General features: G+C 42.8%; 1 protein-coding gene across 3 annotated transcripts in view; it reads right to left on the bottom strand.

Annotated features, from left to right (window-relative positions):
- UNC79 (unc-79 subunit of NALCN channel complex) overlaps positions 1-27,743 on the bottom strand; it is a 145,383-nt gene that overhangs the window by 86,656 nt on the left and 30,984 nt on the right. For all 3 annotated transcript variants that reach the window (XM_077820409.1, XM_077820410.1, XM_077820411.1), the window contains 13 exons: positions 27,621-27,661; positions 24,153-24,181; positions 21,771-22,000; positions 21,236-21,407; positions 16,129-16,359; positions 14,477-14,667; positions 13,371-13,494; positions 9,698-9,838; positions 5,912-6,133; positions 3,018-3,245; positions 2,024-2,165; positions 1,510-1,592; positions 1,271-1,419 (listed from right to left, as the gene is read on the bottom strand). In XM_077820409.1, coding sequence (XP_077676535.1) covers positions 1,271-1,419; positions 1,510-1,592; positions 2,024-2,165; positions 3,018-3,245; positions 5,912-6,133; positions 9,698-9,838; positions 13,371-13,494; positions 14,477-14,667; positions 16,129-16,359; positions 21,236-21,407; positions 21,771-22,000; positions 24,153-24,181; positions 27,621-27,661 — 1,983 coding nt within the window. The remainder of the gene's footprint in view (positions 1-1,270; positions 1,420-1,509; positions 1,593-2,023; positions 2,166-3,017; positions 3,246-5,911; positions 6,134-9,697; positions 9,839-13,370; positions 13,495-14,476; positions 14,668-16,128; positions 16,360-21,235; positions 21,408-21,770; positions 22,001-24,152; positions 24,182-27,620; positions 27,662-27,743) is intronic.

The following is a 27,743-nucleotide window of genomic DNA, read 5'->3' as shown; positions in this document are numbered from 1 at the left end:
ATTTTTCTAAGATGAATAGTCCTAGTCTTTTTAATCTCTCCTAATATGGAAGCCGTTCCATACCCTTAATAATTTTTGTTGCCCTTCTCTGTTCCTTTTCCATTTCTAATATATATCTTTTTTTGAGATGGGCTGACCAGAATTGCATGCAGTATTCAAGGACTGGGTGTACCATGGATTTATAGAGTGACATCATATTTTCTGTCTTATTATCAATCCCTTTCTTGATGGTTCCTAACATTCTGTTAGCTTTATTGACTGCAACTGCACATTGAGCAGATGTTTCCAGAGAACTATCCATGATGACTCCAAGATCTCTTTCTTGAGTGGTTACAGCTAAATTAGACTACATCGCTTTGTATGTACAGACAAAAACAAAATGTCAAATACCAGAATTTCCTGATTTTCTACCGGCTCTAGCTAATGTCTAATATAAACACTGCCATATGCACTCTTGAGAACAGAGATATTGTGCAACCCTTCTTATTATTATCATTATTTATACTGCACCACAAGTGCACGTAGTGCCTTACAGACAAATAATCCAAGAAAGCTCTGAAGATTTAACAATTTAAGATGAATCCTGCAAGTCCTTACTCACACAAGTTGTCCCACCAAAGCTGATTGAATTGCTTACGCTAGTAAGGTGTTTACATGATTGGGCCCCAGAGCAATAAGACTTGACATAAGGAGAGACAATAACGGACAAAAGGGAAGGGAGGAAAGAAAGGAATGAGATCTACACAATGTCAGTTTCTTAGTAAATGAGATGACAAGTTCGTTGTTCACATGGCCAAACTCCTTGAAAATAAACTACAGCAAGTGTTTCAGCCCACAGCACTCAAAACAGAACTTATGATTTAAAAATAAAATTCACATGCTGTACATAATTCTGATCTGCTTTTCCTTGAACTGGTTTTTTATTATCCACAAATCAGTTTCATGGACAATATATGACCATTCCTGGAACCAAATTTGCACTGCAATCAGGGAGGCACAGTGGTCTAGCAAATGGAGCACTGGACTGGGAGTTAGGATACATGGGTTCTGTGTGACCTTAGAGAAGTCACTTCACTTTTCTGTGCCTCTGTTTCTCTTCTCACCCTTTGACTATCTTGTCTATCTAAACTGTAAGATCTTTGACGTAGCAACTGCTTCTCACTGTGTGTTTGTACAATGCCTAGCAAAATGGACCTCTGATTCTGGTTGGAATTTAGAAGCATTAACTGTAATATAAATTAAAATGACAATTCCTGGGTTAAAAGCATACCTTGCAATCAGCATGTGATCTTGAATGTAAGCTAAGAATTGTGGATGGTCCTTTCTTGAAATGTACAAACATTCCCCATGAAGACAGAGAATCTTCAAACAGTTCAGCATGTTAAAAAGAATGTCTGGCTCTTCAAATCTGGCCATTTCCTGTGCAAGCAATTCATGTAATTAATACTACTCTCAAAGCAGGGATGTCATTAAATCAAATATATAAATTTAAAAAGTAATCAGCTGTACCTGCAATATAGTGTATATGAGCTTCAACGTAACCGGAAGTTGCTGGTAACAGAATTTTCTTTCAGTGTCATTTTTTATTGATGCTAAAATCAAGTTACATTAGAGTCATTAATATATCATCTCTTTTGCTGGTTGGGAATGAAACTAGAAAATAAACCAAGGGAAGGTGAGATTGCTGCAAAGGGCAAATGCATCCCAGCTGTATCTCTACTGCAGTCAGTAGAATTATATCAGGAATTAATTTGACCCATAAAATTTTTCTGTGTGATCAAAGGAATGGGTTTTTTAATGATTTTTTTCTTGGTCCAACAATTTTGCTATATAAAAGTGTATAAATGGAATGCAACTTTCCCATAGAATGAACAAATTTTAAAAGTATTAAATGCATGAAAAACTATCAATTCCGTGCTGTTGAACTTGCAAGGCTACTTCAAACATTTGTATCTTTTTTTTAAGGAATAAAGCCAAACCAATGCTTCATTTAACACCTAGTTCAAATGTCCTCCTAACTTACTAGCATTTTCTGTTGTCTCTGTATGATTTCCTGGGTTTTCTCCATGTTTTGTTGCAGATTTATTTTCCTCTTCCCCTTCAGTTCCTATAATAAACTCGGGTCTAGTATACAGAAGACTATCCTCCAGGTTGTCTGTGGGCTCCTATAAGGACACAATAATGATTATACCTAGCTCTTATTTAGTACTTCTCATCAGTAGACCTCAAAGCAGTTTACAAAGAAGGTCAGCATCATCGTCCTCATTTTACAGATGGGGAAACTGAAGAATTCAATTCATTTCTTGATGTACAGACTTCCATACACAAGGCCAAAACCTGATCTTTAAGTTAAATCCTGCATGCATAAACGGGGCCCAAACTGAGCATGAATGGACTGTACATTCGAGTGTGGTACTGTCAGCAGTCTCAAATCTGGCCATTCAAGTAACTCTCATAAAAAGTAACAAAGGATCGTTAATGATCACAAGTGGCCAGGAACTTTGGTTAAGATGTTCAAAAGGGACTAGTGATGTGGGGTGCCCAACCTGAACCAGCTTCGAGGGACCTGACTTTCTAAAAATCAGGCCCCTTTAAGGGACCTCCAATCAGACACTTGAAAACTGAATCTCCCAAAATCACTAGTCACTTGAAAATCTTGGCCCTTGGTTTTAACTAGTTATATACACAACTTTGAAGACGAAAAGCACTAAGCAGCATCCTTTTTATCTGAAAGACATCACCTCCAACAACAGAGCCCTGCCAGCGCTGGTTCAATGCTGATATAGAAAGAAGAGTGCCAACTATTGTCTCAATATCATTGCTACCGAGTGCACCTTGAAGATTTCCCATCCAAGCTTATGAGATCTGAGAAGTCAATGGGAATTTTGCTCCAGAATTCCTCTATGTATAAGATCAGTGCAGTTCATTTCCTTATGACAGGCTAATTAAAACAGGAGTTTGGGAGAACTCTCATAATTTGTCATTTAATTACATAAGCTATTTGTTTCACTACTTACCACCAGTCTGATTTCTTCTTTTGGAGCTAGTCGTTCCAGCAGCTCACAAGCCAGCTGGTAACAGAGAATGCTAGACTGGCACAGGTTACATTCTACTACTTTTTCGTCCTTCTGACAGGTGTGAGAGCCACCCCAAGGGGCCTGAAATACATTGTTTATGATGGAAATTATGTCCTTCGAGAGACTGTTCTCCAAACCCAGGGTGATGCCATCATCTTGGAGTTCCATCTGAAAGTCAGTGACAGAACGGTAAGAAATTAACTATTTGATTAATGATCAGTGCTCTTCCTATTCTGCTTATTCTCACATTACTGCCAGTATTAAATTAACAAGACAGAGTATGACATGTAGTGTGGCTCACAGTTTCAAAAGCAGCCACTGATTTTGGGTGCCCAACTATAGACACCTAGGGTGGGATTTTCATAGCCACATAGGGGATTTGTATGTCCAATTCCCATTAACTTTAATAGGAGATAGGTATCTAAATCACTTAGACCACTTTGTAAAACTCAGCCCTAGCGCCATCCTTGGGTCCAGCAGAGATGTGTTTAGTGCAGGACTTGAGGGGAGAGACAAAGATGGCTTTACACTAACTTTGTGCTTTCCCCTGATCCCTGACTCTGTGGGTTCCAGTTCGGCTCTCAGCACAAGTCAGACCAACCACCTGGGCTCCTTTCATTTATCCCAGTTGGTAACAGTCCCAAGGGGCCATTACACCAGCTGAGGATCGTCAGAGCACAGCAGCGCTCTGGCCACATCCTCTTTCCTTCCTACACTCTTGCCATGCCCCTAAATCAGTGGCTGTGACAGCAGGTTGTGTAGAGCTACCTATGACAACTCTATGCCACCCTGGGACTCCTCCAACCAGGAGCATCCTAATTTGTCCACTCAAGGGAACTTTATGTCCTCTCTAAATCACTAGAGTAGCACAAAGGGACTTCAGCAGAGGCTGGGATCTGAAATCTGAGCCTGATTTTTAGAGCTGCTAATCATCTACAAATCAGCTGTTAGTGGGGGGGGGGTGGAGGGGGAGGGGACCAAAAATGGAGGCACTGCAAATCAAAGGCCATTTCTGAATATTAGGACCTATATCAAGAGAGCATTATACTGGGATATGCCATTTGAAGTGAGCTGTAGCTCACGAAAGCTTATGCTCAGATAAATTTGTGAGTCTCTAACGTGCCACAAGTACTCCTTTTCTTCATCCTGATTAAGTAGCTGTTCTGAAACTGAAAGGAAGCCATTTAAAAAAAAGTTGGGAAAGACTTAAATGAAATAAAACACTACATGAAATAAAAAAGACAAGAATGAGAAAGACATTGACTGCACTTCATCTTTACGGCTGCTCCTAATCTTCATTTGGTAAATTCTATATTAAAAGGTCAGAGCTCAGAATGTCACACCAATTTAACACTTGGTTAAGTGCCACTGAATCCCTTAACATTGGATGAAGGCATCCCCATTAAGGAGGTGTCTTCACTAGGAAAAGAGATGCATTTCTAACCAACATGAGGTAAAACCCTAGCTGAACACAAGGCAGTTGGTTAGCAATGAGGCTTCCCCAGTCTTTAACTCGACTTGCTAACTCACGTGAAAACCACAGACTGCCTTCACTAGGATTCTACCTCATGTTAGATAACTCAAGTTAAACACACACCTTTTTCCTAGGCTATGTCTACGCTAGCACTTTTGCCAGTATAACTGACGTTGCTCAGGGATATGAAAAATCACCCCGAGTTACACAGACAGAAGCACCAGTGTGTATAGTGCTATGTTGACAGGAGACACTCTCCTGCTGACTTAGCCACCGCTGCTCGTTAGGGGTGGTTTAATTATGTCAGTGGGCGAGATCTCTCCTGCTGGCATAGAGCAGCTGCATTGGTAGACATGGCCCTAGTGAAGATAGACCTTAGGGGTTCTTAACAGATAAGTTTGCAATTAGTGCAGCCACTTAAAAGAAATTCGCTAAACTAGTGCAAATCCATGCGCACACACTTATTTTAATTGAAAAGTGGTTTATTTTGGTTTTGTTTATTTCTGTTCTTAAGGACTTGTCTACCTACAGAAGTGTCTACACTTAAAAGCACTGTCAATGTCCTGCTATAGCACTTCAGTGTAGACACTCACTACAGCAACGGGATGGGTTCTCCTGTTGCTATAGTCAATCCTACTCCCCAAGAGGCAGAAGCTAGGTCAAAGGAAGATTTCTACATCAGTCTAGCGCTCTCTATGCTGGGGGTTAGGTCGACATAACTACGTCACTCAGGGATGTGTTTTTTTCACATCCCTGTGCGACTTAGCTGGGTCAACCTAACTTTTTAGTGTAGACCTGGCCTTAAATCAGTTTATAAAGTGACTTAGTTAAACCAATACAAACCTCTATGTGAACACGTTTATTCTGGTTTAAGTGTGGCTTATTTTGATTCAGCCTAATCAATTCAACAACTTGTCCACAAGGAGTTTCCATCAATTTAACTAAAGTGATTTAAAATTATATCTTAAATTAAACCTGTGCAACTTTCTTGTACAGACAAGTGCTGACACTAACTTAAAGTAAACTAAAATAAGTCTGGTTTAAACCAAAACAAGTGTCCACAGTGCCTTTTGTACCAGTTTAACCAAATTAGTTTAAAATCACACTTGCAGTTAAATCTATGAAACTCTGCATGTTGACAGCTGTAAATTGATTTCTACAAAGTCCCAATAAAGTGACCAGTCTGATTACACTGTTTAGATCCACATATTTTTCATGTCTTTTGACTTTTGTGTTCATCTAAACATGGGAATAGTTAATTTCCTTTCAGGTCACTCAGAAAAAACATAGGTGGGTTTCAAGTATTGAGAACTGTATTTTTGCATCAGTTTAACAATCGAAATTCTTTATCTGCTGGCACCTGCTTCAGGATGAGATCAAACATCAGTATGAAGCAGTTCAGATTCATTTCATCTTCATCACAGTCAAAGTCGATAGTCCTCCCTCCAGGGTGTCCAAAGTTCTTGAAAGGGCTACGGAAAGGACTGAGCATGGGGCTGCGAAATGGGCTCTGGAAAGGACTTGGGAAAGGACTCAGCATATTGTGCTGAACCCTGCGCCCAGGATCAGAGGCAACACTCACCTGAAGAAACAAAAAGTGGATACACGCAAGTCAACTTTAAACACTTGGGCATTGGCTAGTACGATACTAAAGGAAAGGAGGGAAAGTGGTTTACTGTTCCCTGTTAGGGCTGTTTCTTGTACATTTTCAACTGGTTCTTAATGCCACTAAATGTTAAAATATATTATAAATTCAATGGGCCAAATTCTGCACTGATGTACATGTTGGTGTACGCAAGACAGTTGAGGTCAAATTAATGCTTGGTGTAATTCTGCTGATCTCAGTAAAGTTACATCAGAGGTGAATTTGGCCTCCTAGTGTAAACTGGCCAGAAAATGACTACAGGAGATAAAGGAGACAAGTTACACTGATCTGACATTCTATGATAAGCAAAAGGAATCTAACCCCACAAATGCTCTGAATGCAGGGTAGTGGCTGATGAAAAAAAAGAGGGTATATTAAGAAAATAGTTTTCAGAGTAGCAGCCATGTTAGTCTGTATCCGCAAAAAGAACAGGAGTATTGGGGCACCTTAGAGAGGAACAAATTTATTAGAGCATAAGCTATCTGTGTGTATATATATATATATATACACACACACACACACACACACATACACACACACATATACACACACACACACACACACACACATAAGTTGGAAGTTACCATACAAACTGTGAGAGGCTAATTAGTTAAGATGAGCTATTATCAAAAGAAAAAAAAACTTTTGTAGTGATAATCAAGATGGCCCATTTAGACAGTTGACAAGAAGGTGTGAGGATACTTAACTTAAGGAAATAGATTCAATATGTGTGATGACCCAGCCACTCCCAGTCTCTATTCAAACCCAAGTTAATGGTATCTAGTTTGCATATTAATTCAAGCTCAGCAGTTTCTCCTTGGAGTCTGTTTTTGAAGCTTTTCTGTTGCAAAATTGCCACCTTTAAATCTTTTACTGAGTGGCCACAGAGGTTGATGAGTTCTCCTACCAGTTTCTGCATGTTATGATTCCTGGTGTCAGATTTGTGTCCATTCACAACAAGTAGGAGAACACTTCAACCTCTGTGGCCACTGAGTAAAAGATTTAAGGGTGGCAATTTTGCAACAGAAAAGCTTCAAAAACAGACTCCAAGGAGAAACTGCTGAGCTTGAATCAATATGCAAACTAGATACCATTAACTTGGGTTTGAATAGAGACTGGGAGTGGCTGGGACATCACACATATTGAATCTATTTCCTTAAGTTAAATATCCTCACACCTTCTTGTCGTCAACTGTCTAAATGGGCCATCTTGATTATCACTATAAAAGTTGTTTTTTTCTGCTGATAATAGCTCATCTTAACTAATTAGCTTCTCACAGTTTGTATGGTAACTTCCAACTTATCTGTATGTATATGTATGTATATGTATATTACTCTATGTTCCATTCTATGCATCCGATGAAGTGAGCTGTAGCTCACGAAAGCTTATGCTCTAATAAATTTGTTAGTCTCTAAAGTGCCACAGGTACTCCTGTTCTTTTTTTTTTTTAAGAAAATAGTGTCAACTAAGGTGATGCCTAGATGTGTCACATAGCTGAAAAGCAACTAGCAAGAGAATATAAAATAAAGCAACATAGATACAGAAAATTTACATCCACACCATGATAGGCACCCCACATCACTCCCAGTAACACACACAAAATCCCATAGTGGTGCAAGGAAGTACACTGTCAGACCACACATTTGTCTACTTTTAGGCCAACTATTGTCTGAAATACAGTATACTCAACCTATGTGTTTCTTCTGTACGGTGTTCTACAGTGGTCCTGGACTGGCTGTGTTATCCTCTATGAGTTTGCTGTCTGCAATGCCAGTGCTACAACAGATGAGGATCCCTCTACAACCCAGGGATTCTTCAGTTGCCCATTTGCGGCAGCTTTTAGCCCTTTTGCACCATTAGTGGAGCTGAGGATCTGACCTTCTGAGTCTAAGCTACCTGACTGTCACATGAGCTGTGTGTGGTGTCATTTAGCAGTATTTCTGTTTGCCTCTGAGTCAGACTCCTAGCATAATAATAACATTGTTCTCTCCTGAATATTCACTATGCCTGTGGGCGCCAACCTATCTTCTTTTGCTCCACAGAATCCAAAATTTGGAATTTTAAAGCCTGAACACATTTTAACAAGTGGCTTTAGTTTACATCCATTTTTGCACCTCTACTGCAGAATTTGGCCCAATATAGGTGTGCTAAAACATGAAAGAAACATTCCACACCTCACCTGCAGTGCCAGCAAACAAATATTCACTGCTTTCATAAACATTGCATGCCAAGTAACTGCAGAATCTTCTGTTGTTTTTCTGTAACTCAACTAAAAGTAACTAAATGCAGCAAAAATGTAAAGATTGGAAGTGATGTTAAAATATGAAAATCAGAGGATAAACTCTACAGTTCTGAGTCACAAGGAGCAGAATTCATAAGGCTGATGAAAGCAAAAGGACATGCTTCCACTGATCGTTATTTATGACACATGCTTGTGTTTCTGTTACACAAGAAACAGTACAGTGTTTTAGAAATGAAGTACTAACAGATTTTCAGAATTTATGCACAGGTTTCAGTAAATATGTTTGCTTTATTTTTCATATTTTCTCTGTTTAAGACTAGTGAATTAATTTTGGAAGCCAGAGTCAGATAGAGGAATCCATTGCAAATGGAGGAGCTGTTAGAGAAGCATTCAGTCAAATGTCTGATCTATTGCTGCTGGTCGCATGAGTTAAATATTGGCCAGTTTGGGTTTGTGCTGCTGCGAACTGGTTCATTTGATTTGTACAGCAGACAGCCTAGAGATTCAGAGTCTACGTTGTCTGCTGACATATTACCAGCAGATAACACTTTAAGGACTAGAGGAGAGAAATTGAGACAGGATTGGATTTAATTTAACTGCAATGACTGAATATGCATCTGCCACCAAAAAGGCCCCCTCAAAAAGCCTCTAAGCAGGTTTGCCTGTTGGACAAAGTGTTAGCTCTTAGCAATAAGTCAAAGGAAGCTGCTTCTCTCTTCTTCCATCAGAGGTAAATATTGGAGAGTGTAGAGACAGGTTAGGTGAAATACAAGGAAAAATGGAGGGACAAGGAAACGAATTCTGCTCTGTCACCACCACCAATAAGTGCCTAGGCCCTACTAAAAACATGCAACATGAATATGAAAGCTCACCCTAGATGACCAGATGTCCATTAAAAATTGCTGGTTGATAGTAGTGGACAGAAGATACAGAGAATGAAAATTGTTGGAAAAGTTAACACAAAATAAATACTAGTGCTTAGCTATTATATAGATGCCATACACCAAGTGAAACAGTTCATTCAGAAAGAGATTTCACAATTACACTCTACCAAATTATTAATTTATAAATTAAAACTGATCAAATGGGAGGCTGGCATTAACTTAAACTGTGTTGATTTTTATCACTCTCCAAATCTGTACTTTGTTTCCTATCAAGTGCTAGAGTAATTGGCAGCAAGTTTTTAAATCTTCATATGCAAATTAAAAGGGAAACTGTTTTAAGGAGAAAAAGAAAAAAAACAAGACGAAAGATAATACCCTTCGAGTGCCAAGATTCCCTGCCAGTTCACTGACTCTTGATTTTCTTTGATTTGCTAACTCTTTGACAGAATTAACTCCATCGGAAAACATGCTGATCAGTAGCTGAAGAGGAACCACAATGTCTAACTCAGATAACACCTAAAGAAAGATAAAAATAAAAAAGCATGAGTTTTCCGCTCGGACCAAAAATACTAACTACCTTTATAAATACTTTAACTGTGCCCCTACTTCAACAAGGTCCATAAAAATGTGTCCAATCAAACTACTCACGTGATTGAAGTGAAAGTCAATGGGACTATTTGTGCTTAAAGTTAGGCACGTGCTTAAAGTCAGGCACATGCCTAAGTACCTGGCTGAATCAGAGCCAAGCAGACCTGTCTGAGTACTACAAAGAGCTCTTTCCAATATGCTTGCAACTGAAACCTGACAACTCTCTTTGCTGATATTTAAGGCCCCATTTACTCACAAACATTCTGATGTGAGGTGTTTTCACAAGATGTTTTCGTGAAGCAAAAATGACACAACTACTAGCATGAATAATTATTCTCTAGGTGTATCCACTAGTACTATTTATTATTTGTATTGTAGTAGTCCCCCAAGGCTCCAATCAGCATAATTCCTGTGGCCATTCTGAAAAGCTCTTTTCATTATTCCTCAGTAGATTCATCAAACAATTTCAAATATTGGTGAACAGACCGGGGCCTCTTCCAGTTCTCAAGGGACCCATCACATGCAGCAAATCACCAAGAGGGAATTCTCACAGTGACCCCTTCATGAACAAACCAAAGACAAAACTGTGCTCACTCAAACTAGTCATCGAACAGCTGTTAATAAGCAAATCTGCAAAAGTCACAATCTGTTGGTGGAAAATTTGCCAACAGAAAAAACTATTACAGCCATCAACTAAATTGTTCTCTGCAAATAGGTCACCTAGCATTGACTGCAAGTAACTCTCATCGGTGCAGGAGCAATAACAATGGACATAAGTGTTATTCACAAAAGGTCAACTATTGTAAAATGCACATGGCCTTAAGGGGAGCTGCACTCTGCAGGATGAATCTCTGAGGGACAATCGTCCAAGTAGCTGCTCAGTACGGAGGGGAAGCACATATGGGTTGTGTATATCCCGATGTGTCAAAAGAATAGTAAATATGGCAGGCGACCAGCTTGGCTTAACAGTGAAATCCTAGCGGATCTTAAACATAAAAAAGAAGCTTACAAGAAGTGGAAGGTTCGACATATGACCAGGGAAGAGTATAAAAATATTGCTCAGGCATGTAGGAATGAAATCAGGAGTGCCAAATCGCACCTGGAGCTGCAGCTAGCGAGAGATGTTAAGAGTAACAAGAAGGGTTTCTTCAGGTATGTTGGCAACAAGAAGAAAGCCAAGGAAAGTGTGGGCCCCTTAATGAATGAAGGAGGCAACCTAGTGACAGAGGATGTGGAAAAAGCTAATGTACTCAATGCTTTTTTTGCCTCTGTCTTCACTAACAAGGTCAGCTCCCAGACTGCTGCGCTGGGCATCACAACATGGGGAATAGATGGCCAGCCCTCTGTGGAGAAAGAGGTGGTTAGGGACTATTTAGAAAAGCTGGACGTGCACAAGTCCATGGGGCCGGACGAGTTGCATCCGAGAGTGCTAAAGGAATTGGCGGCTATGATTGCAGAGCCATTGGCCATTATCTTTGAAAACTCGTGGCGAACGGGGGAAGTCCCAGATGACTGGAAAAAGGCTAATGTAGTGTCCATCTTTAAAAAAGGGAAGAAGGAGGATCCTGGGAACTACAGGCCAGTCAGCCTCACCTCAGTCCCCGGAAAAATCATGGAGCAGGTCCTCAAAGAATCAATCCTGAAGCACTTACATGAGAGGAAAGTGATCAGGAACAGTCAGCATGGATTCACCAAGGGAAGGTCATGCCTGACGAATCTAATCGCCTTCTATGATGAGATTACTGGTTCTGTGGATGAAGGGAAAGCAGCGGATGTATTGTTTCTTGACTTTAGCAAAGCTTTTGACACAGTCTCCCACAGTGTTCTTGTTAGCAAGTTAAAGAAGTATGGGCTGGATGAATGCACTATAAGGTGGGTAGAAAGTTGGCTAGATTGTCGGGCTCAATGGGTAGTGATCAATGGCTCCATGTCTAGTTGGCAGCCGGTGTCAAGTGGAGTGCCCCAGGGGTCGGTCCTGGGGCCAGTTTTGTTCAATATCTTCATAAATGATCTGGAGGATGGTGTGGATTGCACTCTCAGCAAATTTGCGGATGATACTAAACTGGGAGGAGTGGTAGATACGCTGGAGGGCAGGGATAGGATACAGAGGGACCTAGACAAATTGGAGGATTGGGCCAAAAGAAATCTGATGAGGTTCAATAAGGATAAGTGCAGGGTCCTGCACTTAGGACGGAAGAACCCAATGCACCGCTACAGACTAGGGACCGAATGGCTAGGCAGCAGTTCTGCGGAAAAGGACCTAGGGGTGACAGTGGACAAGAAGCAGGATATGAGTCTGCAGTGTGCCCTTGTTGCCAAGAAGGCCAATGGCATTTTGGGATGTATAAGTAGGGGCATAGCGAGCAGATCGAGGGACGTGATCGTCCCCCTCTATTCGACATTGGTGAGGCCTCATCTGGAGTACTGTGTCCAGTTTTGGGCCCCACACTACAAGAAGGATGGGGATAAATTGGAGAGAGTCCAGCGAAGGGCAACAAAAATGATTAGGGGTCTGGAACACATGACTTATGAGGAGAGGCTGAGGGAACTGGGATTGTTTAGTCTGCAGAAGAGAAGAATGAGGGGGGATTTGATAGCTGCTTTCAACTACCTGAGAGGTAGTTACAGAGAGGATGGTTCTAGACTATTCTCGGTGGTGGAAGAGGACAGGACAAGGAGTAATGGTCTCAAGTTGCAGTGGGGGAGGTTTAGGTTGGATATTAGGAAAAACTTTTTCACTAGGAGGGTGGTGAAACACTGGATTGCGTTACCTAGGGAGGTGGTAGAATCTCCTTCCTTAGAAGTTTTTAAGGTCAGGCTTGACAAAGCCCTGGCTGGGATGATTTAATTGGGGATTGGTCCTGCTTTTGAGCAGGGGGTTGGACTAGATGACCTCCTGAGGTCCCTTCCAACCCTGATATTCTATGATTCTATGATTCTTCACTCCAGCCGGCCAGGTTTATGGGTTGGTACACAGGAGCAGTGGAGTCAAGGCAACAAGTGGTTTTGATAGACTCCAAAGGGAATCCAATCTGGCTCTTCACAAAAAAGGACCCTTAAAAATTGCTTAAGTGTTCCTGAAGTCATTCGGCAGTCTACGAAGCAAATTAGGTGCAGACCCTAGAGTACAGCTGGGGAAGAGGCAGAGGTGCTGGGCCTACCCTCAAGACACAACCTACAGCCAAAGGAAAAACGGGCTTCTAGCCTTCCACCAAAAGCTGAGACCTATCACCTGAGATGGGAGAGTGACATCTAGCCTCCCTTGTAGGCAGTGAGCTACCTATCTGCTTGCACTGGGGGTAAGCGAAGAAGAAAAAGACTTCCTGACTCTTAAAAAAGGTTTGATTCAGAGATGTGTGAAAGTTCAAGATAGCTCTTTTATGTCTGAACCATTTCACCCATTTCTAATTACAACCCCAGTAAGCTGCTTCAGCATGACCTATCCATAATAGTCACTTACATGCAGCCAGAGCAAAGCTTGCTCCTGCACAGAGGAAGGATAGCCCGTGAATCGACAACTAATGAAGCCAAACATCTCCTCCATGGAAAAAGGGAGTGGGCAAAGCTCAATATCAAACATTTTGCTGCAAAGAAGAACAAAGATATATGATCATTGGTTTGCTGTTATGTGCAGTACATAGACTGTACATGGACAATTAATAGAATACCAATCACAACTAAATAATACGAACACCTCAGTAGCGTATCACTTGCACGCTCATTTTGCATCACACAAGGAGTATGTCACCTGCAATTGTCATTCTGACTCCTGGGAGTTATTCCTGAGTTTGGTGGGTCTGTCATACATCATAACAATTCAAATTAAATTTCAAAGAGTGTTCAGTTGAGTGATGCAGATGGATTGGAGAGATTAGTGAACAGAAATATTTTCATCTGTTAGTGATGACTTTCTCTATCTCCAACACATAGAAATAGTTCTCTCCTTACCTTTCCCCCACCAAAATGCATTTCATACTGGAGACAGGCCTCAGCCACTAAGGATCGACTGTAAGTTTAAGAGGCACTGTGTAGCTGCACAGTCCCAGAATGCATGAAACAGGGCACTGGGACTCTGAGAGCACACACCCTGGCTTCTCCTTTACTCCAGAGGGGAAGTAATTTGCTCGACCAGTAGCAGACTACTCCACTTCTGTGCTAGCTCAGCTGTGCTGGGTAGCACAAGCCAGGGCTCTGCCCATTCCCCACCCCTGCATACCCACTCCAGACCCACCTGTAAGGGAGAAGTAGCACTTCCCTGGAGGCTGCTCTCTCTACTGTGCCGGAACCAACTGGACGTGTTGTCCGCTCAGGGCAAAGGTCAATCTAGCCCTACTTTTGGATCATGATGCAGATCCAATGATACTGTGGAACTTTGGATCAAATGTTCCAGTTAAGGTCCAACTTTAATTTATTAATGACTCAGCTGCATCTAGTCACTGTCTCTTCTATTGCATATAAACAAAGCAGTTCTAAAAGCCATTTTTATTCGTCACCAATTTCTTGTGCTAAAACCCTTGTTGATTAATATACTCACCACTGTTACAGCTCAAGTACCTGTTTACCTACCTTAGTACTTCCCTGAACTCTTTCAGTTGATTATCAGGCACTTCTGTTCTAATGGCTTCCAGCCATTCTGGCATAATACATTCCCACACAGGCTGGTTTATTACATTGTATGGAATCAGGCAGAGGATGCGATTCAGACCTTCCTTTAATTGTGTCACAGTGCTACAGGATTTGTCCCAGTATCCACCAACCTGAGGGCATTTCCAGGAATAGTGTTTATTAGCTATTATAATTCTTGCATTTGTTATTCGTGTAGCATCATATATTTGCATGGCACCTTACAGACATTAAATCATGATGATTGATCAATAGTAAAGTTCTGTGGATATTTCAGATTCAGCCATGGGAACTGCTTTTTTTTTTTTTTTCCCCATATGATCCAGGGGAAACTGAAGTGCAGTTGAAGATTTAAATGCAGTTCTCCCTGTCTGGCCCAATGACTACTTCAGTATTTATCCACAGTACAGAAAGACGTTGTAGTCCAGTGATTAGGGTAGCAAGCTGGAAGGTAGAAGACACCAGGTCCAGTCCACTTTCATTATTTATCCAAACTTCAACAGGAGAGAGTGAGGGAGCCCCACACCAGAATATCCCATAGCTCAGTTGATAGAGCCTTCTTCTGGGGGGTGGGAGACCCCACTTCAAATCCCTTCTCCCCCACTGGCAGAGATGGGGAATTGAACTTGGGTCTCCCACATCACAAGTGAGTGCACTAACCACTGGGCTAAAAGTTACAGGGCGGGTAGTGGTACCACCAACAATAATGGTATAGGTGCCTAATTTCAGGAGTGCTCACAGCTGAGAATTGCAAGCAGAGATAGGTGCCTATTTCTGACAGTAGGATAGGGCTTATCACACGCCTGTCTTGTTGGCACCTCCCACTGGCTAGCTGGCTTCCTGCCTAGCATGCTGGGGGCTTTTGTTTTATTTAATTCTAAGGTGCCTGCCTCTGCACATTCATTGTATAGGAGTTTAAGTGCCTAACTCAGGCATTGTGTATCGCAGTGATTTTCTAGGTGCTTAAAAGTTAGGCATTCTGACACTCGACATAACCACGCCTAACTTCTTTTCTGAATCCAGCTCTCCGGAGATAAGGAAGAGGCCCAGGGAAAGGCAGCAAGGTGCAGGAGGGAACCACACCTTGACTGGCGTTTAGAGGTCCCTGAGCTGGAACCTGGAGTAGAGGGTGGGCTCAGTTTCCCCATTAGCTACTGAGGGAGTGGCACCTGGGGCAGTGAATGGGAGGACTGCCTAAAACTGCTGGTGAGCAGGGACTTTGGTACACAACCCCGGAAGGGAGGAACGTTGAATGACCTGGCTGGAGCGCCATCATGAAGGGACAGCAGCAGCTCCTGGAGTGAGAGAAGGGTTGCAGACCAAGAGCAAGAGACAGAGATGGAATGCAACCACAAGAAGGGCCCTTGGCTATGTTAAGCTAATCCCCAGATGGCCAGGAGGAGGCACCATCCTGCAGTGAGTAGAGCACCCTGTCTCAGAGAGTTAGGTGCCTAACTACCCTTATGGATCTGGGCCTGTATGCCTTGATTTGAGGGCAGAATTTGTTCCTTAAAGTTTCTGAATATACCACAGTAAGACTTCAAGCGTTATGGCTTTCATAGAATCTTTAGACAAAATACAGAAAATGTTCTTACCCTGGCAAACTCCATTGGCTTAGGAAGTAGGCACATAACCATGACATCAAATCGAACGTCACAAACGGTCTTCAGCCACTTGGTGACAAACTGAGGTTTGAGTTTTTCCACCAGGCTACCAACTTCATCATCCATCATATAAGCTGTGGAATGAAACCACTGGAAGACCATACTAACCAGGCGAGCTAAACTCTCTGTGGGAGTATTCTCACTGGGAGTACAAAGGCTCACCTGGAAGACAGCAAAAACAAACCTAATTTTCCATTTATCCCAAGATACTGTAGTAACTGCTGGTGGGGAGGGGACGGTACCATTTTCTATAAGTTTCTTCATCTTCTCTGAGATTCCACTCTGCATCTTGATAATGGGGTAATGGAGCTACTTGCTTCTCAGTATTTGTATGACTGCAGCTCAGGTGTGTATTAACTGAAAAGCATTATCATCTGACAGTCTCTTTGAAATGAATTGCTGATCTCTGTCCAGTTCCTAATGGAAAAGTGTTCACTTGATGCTAACTGGCACCATTGCTGTCAGTTTCTGCAGAGGCCTAGGTTTGCATAGGCGTTCAGTAAAATCATTGATTTTTCACTCTACCATCAAGAGATGTTCCCTCAAGGTCAGGGATGAGGCACATTGACAGAACAGAGCAGGGAAGTTTGTACTGCTGTTGCCTATATGCTACACCTCCCGTGAATATAAAGCGGCCTTCAGCTTTCAGAGAAAACTGTTTTAACCACCATAGATGGACACAACTCGATACAAAACAAGATTGGAATCTCTGCCCCAAAGTGCTTACACTCGAAGTTTAGACAAGGAGATATTAGGAGGGTGAAGACAGTAAGGTCACATCGTCATTTGAGTCAGTAGTGCAAACACCTTCAGAGTTAGGGGGCCTAACTCTCAGACCTGCCAACATTTGTAAACAGAAAGCTGAAGGGTCTCATTTACATATATTTGCATAAATGTCTCTGCCCTCCTACACCATACCTTAATACCACACCCCAGGGCCCCAGCTCCCCCTCCCCTTTCCTCAGCCTTCTGGAAGAGGCCTTGTAAATGGGTGCTGGCCCTTTAAGGCCCGAGGAGGTAGTCACCCCATTCCATGTGTCCTGGGAAGCAAATGAAGCAGTTACTGGGGGAGAAGAAGATGGTCCCAGGGAGTAGTTAGTGTTGGAGACAGAGATAGTACAAGACCATCCCAGACCAGTGCTCCTTTTAAGGGCCTGAGACTAGGAGCCTTGTAGAATGGCTGGGGCAAGACTCCTTGTAGCCCCAGCCAGCACAGAAGGGTTTGGGGTTCTTAGACCCACATGGGGGAGGCCCAGAGTGTAATTAGTTGACTGAGAGGCTCCAAGCCCAGTCAAAGGGACAGGCTGATGCCACACAGCTGCTGAGGGGGAAGAGCTCAACTGGGACACAGCTCAAGGAAGGAAGGCAGTGAGATCCCTGAACCAGAGGAGAGAGTTTACAGGCCAGGGAAGCCAGGACTGGCAACACAGTCCCAAAAAGGACTGTGCCACCCTAAACCTGAGGGGTGAGCAGAAAGGGGTCATTTAGGGATCTGGATGCTACTTAATAAGTTAGACTCCAGAAGAGGGGGAATATGGTTTCAAAGACCTTGTTGTGACTGGATTATTCTGGGAACTCAGTGGGAAACTGAGGCAGGGTACCTGCAGGGCCACCCAGATCATGTGGAGGTGCCCTGGGACAGCACCTGTCTATAGGTCTCAGTAGGTGGCCCTCCTCTCCTGCTGTCCCCAATCTCTAGACTTTGGGGGGCTGCCAAGGGCAATCACTACATCCCCGCAATTCAGAGAGAGAGAGAGAGAGCGCACCCCAGGATCAATCATCGGGCTGGGAGATACTCTTTCTACCCTCACCCAGCCGGTCCCAGCCCTGCTTAAACTCTGGGCCCTGCCAGTTCTCACCCTGCAGGCTTGGGGCATATCTATTTCTTGGGCAGGGCTTCCCTACCCACCCTAGGGAGACACCTCTCACCATCAAACCCCTTTGGAGCTACTCCCAGACCAGCAGGACTCAGCTTGTGAGCACGGCAAGGCGGGTGAAGGACTCTGTGCCATCCCTGCCCTCCCCTCTGATCCCCATGTGCTCTCTCTGGATTGGCTGGTGAACAGTGACCCCCCTTGATGGCCCCCTGAAGACTAGAGATTGGAAAGGGCAGCTGGGCACCCTTTGAAGCCAGGAGGAGAGGGCAGTCCATCAGGGCCCCTCCCAGAAGACTCTGACGTAAGAGGGGAAGCTGGTACCCAGGGTTTGGTATTAGGGACAGAGGGTCAGAGACATGGTGGGGATCAGGTGGGGGAATCACAGGGAGGTCAGTGGTACATGGTGGATTAGGGGTAAATGGGGAGGATGAAGGCAGCAGAGGAATATGGGGATGCTGGGAAGTGGTTAAAAATACTTGGGGGATAGGGCGTATGGGGAGCTGCAGAGCTGGCAGGGGGAAGCTGCATCCCAGCATGCTCAGAGATCAAAGGCCTGGGGGGTTCACCATAGCTCAGCCTTTTGTTTACCCTGCTGGGAGGCCAGGGGCAACCTCTGCCTGCTACACAGGCTGATGGAATGAGCTGTCCATTTAGCCTATGCAGCAGCCCTGGGTTCTCCTTCCCCAAGAGGTGGGTAAATGGGAAAGGAGAGCCAATCAGAAGGGATTTCCTGGTACCTATGAGTTTTCTTCTAGCTGAGTCTGAAAACCCAGAGAGTTAGTAGAAGTGGATTCTCCTTTCACACCCATTTTACAAGCAATGTATTTATTTGATTCAATGAAGTTACTCCTGTTTTTCACCAGAGTCAGTGGAAGATGAATCAGGCCCCACAGGGATTTTTAAATTTCTTTTGTTCTATATAAAGCATATATTTCAATACTGTAGTTTATCAATGCCCTTGAAGAACTGGACTCAGTGGTACAGAGGGTGGAGGCATGGTGGCCCAAGTCTTGAATGGGGACTAGACATAACAGGGCTGCATGAAAAAAAAGGCACAGAGGCAGGTGTGGCATGAGGAAAGAGGGTACTCAGACACACGGCTGGGACTAAAGGCGACAAAAGCAGAGCGTCCTTAGGCAACTTCTTACAGCCACATACAACAGGGCTGAGTGGAACCACCAACACACCACCTTGGTTCTCTCCTCCAGAAGGAACTCTGAGGCAAGAAGATTTACTCCACACTCTACAAATAGTTTGCAGATAAAATAGGTTAAACTACTGGTTAAAATGCCTAGAGCAGAAGTTCTCAAACTATGGACCACAGACAGCAGGCTGGTTACATGGTGCTGTCGCCTCATCCTTATTTCCACATTAAAAGACACTTAAATCACATTAAATATTTGCTTAATGTTACTTTTCCATATGGGCAATTGCTGTGGTTGTCACAGTGATGTTATGCAGTCCAAATGGGAAGGGAGAAGGCCTACATGATTGCAAACAAGAAGGGAGTTGTCCACAACATAATTTCTGTTTTAAGATGTGGTTCTGGCTATGGAAAATTTTGATCGCTCCTCAAGGAACAAGGAAAGAGCTTTTGGCTAAGTGTGTACTGGTGGTATAGGCCCAGATGGTAGAGATGTATGAAACTGAGGGTATGTCTACATTGCAACTGGTAGCATGCTTCCCAGCATGGGTAGACCCACGGCTACTTGGCTATTTTTAGTGCACTAGCTGAAGCAGAGCTAGCATATGTCCATTTACCCACATGGGAAGCATACTCCCAGCTGCTGTGCAGACATACCCTAAGTGGTTACAGCAGCTAATACAAACCTTTCCATCAGCTTTAGTCAATGTGGATTTGTACCTCCCGAGTTTCATTCTGAATTGCAGGTTTTAATCAAACCAAAATTCAGAGTGAAACTCCATCAAAATCTGTTTCACCTGGTTTCAGACTTAAAAAAAAAAAAATCTTTAAAGCACAAATGCCCCATTACTTTGATCCAGATACACTAGGCTTTGGGGGGTTCATCAGCACAGATTCAAGCAAACAGTGCATGAACCTTCGCAAACCTTGAATTAACATGGGCTGAATTTCAAATTTGTAATAAACAAAACTCTCTAGTGGATGAGTTTAATATGGACTGCGAGGGTGTGTTGCAAACATTCACAGAGTCTTATTTGGCAGAAGCAGGGCAGAGGCTGGAAAGCATCTTTTCAAGACTGAAATAGATTTAAAAGTGAGTGGGGATGGTGAAGAAGAAAGACAATTAATTTGGGAAATGTGTAGTGGCAAGACATCAAGCAATGGAGAAGTAATGAAAAACAAATTAAAATTAAATGGTATCTAAAATGATATGTATCTTGTGCTTCCGCACTCTGGTGTACGCAGAAGTGCTCCTGTTACGTTTGTCACTAAAACTACAACTGAATTTCTGGAAACTAAACTTAAGGAAAAACCTTCTTACACAGGGAGAAGAGAATGTGAACAGTGCTGGGAGCACTTCAATAACTTCTGTGTCTGAAACAGAAGAAAGGGGCAGACTGTTGAAAACAGAAAGAGTGAAAACAGATTTCTTCTAGCAAGACAAACTCCTCTTGTTATCCAGTCATGCAAATCATGAGAAAAGAACTAACGAGCCTAAAGTATTTGCTTATTATAAAGATAACAAATCTGTGGTGCGGCATCCTTCGTAATGAAAGGAGCAATAATACCATAGTAACAAATTCACTGTCTGGGATGTGTCAGCAGAAACACAGAAGTTCTTGAAGACAGTGGAAAGCACCAAAGACTGAACTCTTATAAACTAGTTATGCACATTAGAAAAAAAAATAATGAATACCTTTGCCTTTACCTAGAAATAGTGTAAAACATATCCTTGTAGAACAGTTACAAAGATACGGTATGTAACATCATATAGAGGTGCACTTGTAATCCAATGATGACAGCAAGTAACTCAGTCAGGGAATCTGGATTCTCCTCCCAGCTCTGCTATGTGACCTTAGAGCTTGTCTGTATTACAAAAATGGCACCAATTTAACTAGATCAATCCTTTCCTGGTAAATGACTGAATTAAGCTAAATGAATTTAAGAGTGAGGTCAATGATAGGACAGATGACCCTACAGAAAGAGGGGAGAGGGAGAAACAGCAAGCAACTCTTACCAAGAACCAGATTCCAAACTGGCTCAGGATGCGCTGGTCATGCTTGTCATCATCTTTGTTATCAAAGTCAGTGTTGTCCAAGGAATGATGGGAAGAGGAGAGGCCCATCTGCCTCCTGCGGTTGAGTTCATACTCTCTCTGCTCAGCATGGAACTCTGCTTCTTTCAGCAAACTGCAAAACAAGGGGAATGTGGCCCGTACTTCAGCCTTCCTACACTGGAAGAAGGTAGCTGGTCAGTGACTATTACAAGTTAAAGCACTAGATTTCATTCATCTCCCTGTGCACAGTGTCCTTGAAGGGTAAAAAATATAATGAAATAAGATAAAGTTCCAGCTTTCAAGGCCAAATTTTGCCACTCAAACACATGTGTACAAGTCCCTTGGCTGGATTCTCATCTTTGCTACACCAGGATGATTTCAGTGCAGTCACTCTAGTCTCTAGTTTACGCTGGTGAAACTAGGATCACAACCTGGCCCTGGGATTTGCAAGTACAAGTGTGAGTGTCAGGATCTGCGTGTTTGTTTGCCTCATTACCTGATCACAGCTTCCACAGTACAAACTAGTTCCTCAGCCCCACACTCCCGCGTATTGATTGGAGGAGGAGATGTCTGATAGAGGTGGGTCTCTGCTGCTGCCCCAACTTCACTGCTGTGATGGTTTGAATGGCATCTTTTGCAGTAGCGCACCGGCCTGTTTCCATGACGGCCACAGCAGCCTGCTGAGAAACAGGTGACGACAGCCCTTCTGACATGTGAGCTACAGTTCTGGAAACAAACAGATTTTATCATGCCACATGTGGCAGTAAGTGGAACTGAAAACGAGAATGAAAATCAACATAACAGAGCTAGCTAATATGTTGGCATTTTTTAAAATTCACTAGCAATGGGTCCAAAACATCCCCGGAGCCAAGCATTACTAAACTTCAAGCAAAGATACATGTAGACCTAGACTTGAATGTCATGGATAGTCTCCTTTCTCTGGAATGGGCCAAATCAACACCTCAGCCAACAACCTCAACTTTCTGGCTTGGGCCAATCTCTAAAGGTAATAATAGCATCTAATTTTCAGTTCACCTGTACCCAATTTATTTCTAAGTCCACCCATCCGATTCAGAGCAGTGTGATTCTCAGAAGCAAACTAGAAATACAGCAAGGAAAAGGAGTTCACTTTGTTGAATATTTAATACTTGTGTCCTGCAAAATTCTCTCACTCCCTAATTATAGCTCAGAATTTTTGAAAGTTACACGTAACAGGGTGTCATAAATATAAAGGGAAGGGTAAAACCCTTTGAAATCCCTCCTGGCCAGGGGAAAGCTCCTCTCACCTGTAAAGGGTTAAGAAGCTAAAGGTAACCTCGCTGGCACCTGACCAAAATGACCAATGAGGAGACAAGATACTTTCAAAAGCTGGGAGGAGGGAGAGAAACAAAGGGTCTGTGTGTCTGTCTATATGCTGGTTTCTGCCGGGGATAGACCAGGAATGGAGTCTTAGAACTTTTAGTAAGTAATCTAGCTAGGTATGTGTTAGATTATGATTTCTTTAAATGGCTGAGAAAAGAATTGTGCTGAATAGAATAACTATTTCTGTCTGTGTATCTTTTTTGTAACTTAAGGTTTTGCCTAGAGGGGTTCTCTATGTTTTTGAATCTAATTACCCTGTAAGATATCTACCATCCTGATTTTACAGGGGGGATTTCTTTATTTCTATTTACTTCTATTTTTATTAAAAGTCTTCTTGTAAGAAAACTGAATGCTTTTTCATTGTTCTCAGATCCAAGGGTTTGGGTCTGTGGTCACCTATGCAAATTGCTGAGCCTTTTTTATCCAACATTTCCCAGGAAAGGGAGGGTGCAAGTGTTGGGAGGATTGTTCATTGTTCTTAAGATCCAAGGGTCTGGGTCTGTAGTCACCTAGGCAAATTGGTGAGGCTTTTTACCAAACCTTGTCCAGGAAGTGGGGTGCAAAGTTTTGGGAAGTATTTTGGGGGGAAAGACGCGTCCAAACAGCTCTTCCCCAGTAACCAGTATTAGTTTGGTGGTGGTAGCGGCCAATCCAAGGACAACGGGTGGAATATTTTGTACCTTGGGGAAGTTTTGACCTAAGCTGGTAAAGATAAGCTTAGGAGGTTTTTCATGCAGGTCCCCACATCTGTACCCTAGAGTTCAGAGTAGGGGAGGAACCTTGACACAGGGCCAGATCCTTAGCTGGTTTAAATCCATGTAGCTTCATTGATTTCAGTGGAGATATACCAATTTACACCAACTCATTAGGGGTAACTTTCAAAATTTCTGAAACATAAACTGACTTCCACTGAGCTATGCCAATCTATACCAGCTGAGATTTTGGCTCGATGTATAAGCTTTCTCTAGCACGAGACCTTGAACATGTCTATCCATACTTATTAAATTATTATTAAGAAAATTTTGCTAGTATGTTTTGCAAGCAGATTGGTTTCTCAGTACTCTGTGTAGGGTCCGATACTGAAGACTGAGTTGGTCTTTACTTAAGCGAAAAATCCACTGACTATAATGGGAGTTGTGCCTAATAAGGACTAATTCAGTACTTCAGTATTGTGGCCCAGAATACATAAAATGCTTGGATTTTAAATTAGTAGTTCATACTCTCCTCTTTATAAGTAGTATTATACACAGACTGGTAAAATCAATTGCACAATAAGACTGCTTCGTTAAGCTATCATTTTAATGGAAACACCTCAAAATCAAAAGTCAAATGGCAGCAATTCTGAGCCAAAACAAATCTCACTGATAAATCACCTTCATTTCCCCTTAACAAATGTGGCAATGGATACATAATGAAAAAAACTTCAGATGGCAAAAAATATACCACACAGTAATGGGATGAAGTTACGCACAAACACACCAAATCATGCCCCATCACAGAAACAACTTAGTCTTACCTTCTTCTGACATATAGCAGAAATTTCAGCTGTAAGGGGAAGGTATATAAAATATCAACACAGTACTAACACTTTTCTCCTTTACCACGGCAACCATGGGAGAAACAAGTTTGTAAAAAAAGAGCCTCCAGGGTTTGACTTGACTTTCTAAACATTATCCTTTTCCTCCAGCTATATGGTAGGTTTCCCTACTTGTATCTGGAACACATGAGATAATTGATGTCAACTGTACCCAGCCAATGTGTCGAATTCTAGTGAAAATTCCAGTGAAATTAATGGAAGCTTCGTCTGCCAAGGGACTGCAAAGTCAGGGCCTGTAATTTGAAGGAAAGTTCTTCATAATACTCCAACGAGAGACTGCTGAATTGGAATTAATTTGCAAACTGGACACCATTAAATTAGGCTTGAATAAAGACTGGGAGTGGATGTGTCATTACACAAAGTAAAACTATTTCCCCGTGTTTTTTTCCCCTCTACTGTTCCTCACACGTTCTTGTCAACTGCTGGAAATGGCCCACCTTGATTATCACTACAAAAGCGTTTTGGTTTTTTTAAATTTTTTCTCCTGCTGGTAATAGCTCACCTTACCTGATCACTCTCATTAGTGTGTTTGGTAACATCCATTGTTTCATGTTCTCTGTGTATATAAAATCCCCCCACTGTATTTTCCACTGCATGCATCCAATGAAGTGAGCTGTAGCTCAAGAAAGCTTACGCTCAAATAAATTTGTTAGTCTCTAAAAGTGCCGCAAGTACTCCTTTTCTTTTTATAATTACATTCACTTTCTATACTAGCAGAATTTAAATCAGTGCCTCTTTCTCTCAACCAGCAAATCATAACAAACACCTGGGTACAAGGGCTGATAAAATGCAGACCACTGAAATCTAAATGTGAGCCACAACGGCCTTTCTCTCCTGCATGGATGTGTCATCCCACACAGACTACATGTCACCGAATGCAATACTTCAGCCCCAATGCCAGGCTGCTTGGGTCAAGTTAGCTCGCTGCATGCTGTAAACTATAGGGTATGCAAGAGAGATGCAAGCTGGTAGGTCCTGAAGTAGGCAAAGCAAGGAATGCTCATGCATGCCAACTCTTGTGAACTGATGGCGAGAGTTGCAATTTCTGAGTAAAATTAAGCCTCACTCATGGTCTTGCAAGAGAACTCTCAAAGTCAGGGAGTTGATGAGTCATTACACTAACTAAAAAGAAAAGGAGTACTAGTGGCATCTTAGAGACTAACCAATTTATTTGAGCATAAGCTTTTGTGAGCTACAGCTCACTTCATCGGATGCATTCAGTGGAAAAAAACTAAAAACTATTTCCCCATGCTAATTTCCCCCCTACTGTTACTCACACCTTCTTGTCAACTGTTTGAAATGGGCCATCCTGATTATCACTACAACAGTTTTTTTTAATCCTGCTGATAATAGCCCACCTTAATCGATTAGTCTCGTTAAGAGTTGGTATGGCAACCCCCATTTTTTCATGTTCTCTGTATATATATCTTCCTACTGTATTTTCCACTGCATGCACCCGATGAAGTGGGTTTTAGCCCACGAAAGCTTATGCTCAAATAAATGTGTTCGTCTCTAAGGTGCCACAAGTACTCCTGTTCTTTCTGCTGATACAGACTAACATGGCTACCACTCTGAAACAGGATTTTTTTTTCTCAGCCATGGCACAAACCATGTGTTTCCAGTTAAACAGGAGATACCCCATCCTAAACAAAGGAAGGTGTTTTCTCCATAGGGCAGTTTATTCCAAAGTACTTTGAAAGACAATGAGAATTCATTTAAATATCAGGTAAGCAGAGCTATCAAATTAACAAGAGACAGCTGGCTGGCTACACCCCAACAGGGGAGAGAAAGTTCATCTGATAGAAGGGGAGGAGGGCCAAACCTCAAATAAGCATGAACTGAAAAAAATCCTGACATTTGAGAGTTCTAAAAGTGAGGCTTAATTTTAAACCCTGTCAGCCGCCCCAGGCATGGCCAGGGCTCCAGCTGTCAGCCCTGGGCTGCTGGTGCCCTGCCAGAAGTGGAAGAGGGGACCCCACTGCAGCCCCCCAGGTCTGGGGAGGGTGAAGAACCTTAAGAAGCAGAGGTGAGGCTGCCGGAGGGGGGGCTGAAGTGAGGAGGGTGAGGGCTGATGGTGGGTTCTGAGCAGATGGGGTGAGTGCTGGGAGGGTGAACTGAGGGTAGTCAAGGTGGATGGGGTAGGGGGCTGAACTGCTGGGGTGGTGATGACGGGGGCTGGGAGATAAACTGAGGGGGGGTTGAACTGAAGAGGTTTGGGTGGGGAGACAACTGATGGGGGACTGGGATACAGGATTAATTGCTGGGCAGGAGAAGGGCAGATGTGGGGGTGAGAGCTCCTGCGGCAGGGGCCAAAAATCACCTTATCCATTACATGTGGGAGAGTGGGCAACACTGTTACATGCACACCTCCTGGGAATGAACAAGGGGAGGTCAGAAATCAAGAGACTGGCCTAAAAAACACAATATAATCTTTTTTTTTAAATGTTATGATTTGGGGGCCAATGATTTTTGGGATCTGACTCATGATTTTTGATCTCTTGAAGCTGGCAATACTGACTGCTGCACTGGAGAGAAGGGATCAAATGGCACCCACCCAGAGCCACCCTTCCCCCAGCATGCCTCTCCACCCAGAACTGTGCAGGGAGACCACTCCACACTGAAGGCATTGGAACCTAGGTAGTGACTCCCATCCCCTCACCATGTGGGCTTGGGAGAAGACAGAAAGAAGGCAGGAGCCAGCCAGAGACTGCAGCTGGTGGGAGCAGAAGCAGCCAAAGAAGGGTCCTTTGGATGTCTGAGCATTCAGAGAACTTTCTAGTTTTGTCTGGACCTTCTCTGCCCTGTGCTGACTGGCTGTTTGCTCCACCCCCTCCTCCTCCCTCTCCTTCACATTCTCTTCACCTCAGTTTCACTCCACACCTGCACCTCTTCCCCTCTTGTCCCCTGCCCCACCCACACTTTCCCTTCCCTTTTCTTTCCATTTAGCTAATCCCCTCCTAAGTAAATCCACACACACCCCAAATGGCAGAATTAACATGTTTGCTGCCCTCACAATGTTCATTCTGCTTGTGTTCTACTCCTTCCCTCAGCCTGTCTGTCAGTCTTGTCTATTTAGATTGGATGCTCTTAGGGGCAGGGACCATCTGCTAGTCTGTGTTTGTACAGCACCTAGCATAATGGGGCCTCACTCTTGGTTTGCCCTTCTGGACTACCATAATAAACATGATTAATAACAATAATGACTAGCTAATGTTTGCACACAGCTCTGAAGATGCTAAGGAGCATTTAAGTGTAAACAATTATTATTTTCTAGGATTCGGTGTGGTTTTCTTGGATGTATAATACCTTAGATAACAGAGAAAAATAAACAAACTTATGATTGTAGAGTCACAATTACTTGTTATTCATCCTTAAAGTAAATCTTACCTTGTGGCAGGAGAACATCAACCAACCATTCACTGTGGTCCCTAAAATAATTCAAATATTTAATTAACATCCCTTTTTATTTTATTTTTGCACAAAAGAAACATCAGTGACCTACACTGTTCT

Source organism: Eretmochelys imbricata, chromosome 6 (genome assembly GCF_965152235.1).
Source record: "Eretmochelys imbricata isolate rEreImb1 chromosome 6, rEreImb1.hap1, whole genome shotgun sequence".
NCBI lineage: Eukaryota > Metazoa > Chordata > Testudines > Cheloniidae > Eretmochelys > Eretmochelys imbricata.
This window is presented reverse-complemented; position numbering and strand designations above follow the sequence as displayed.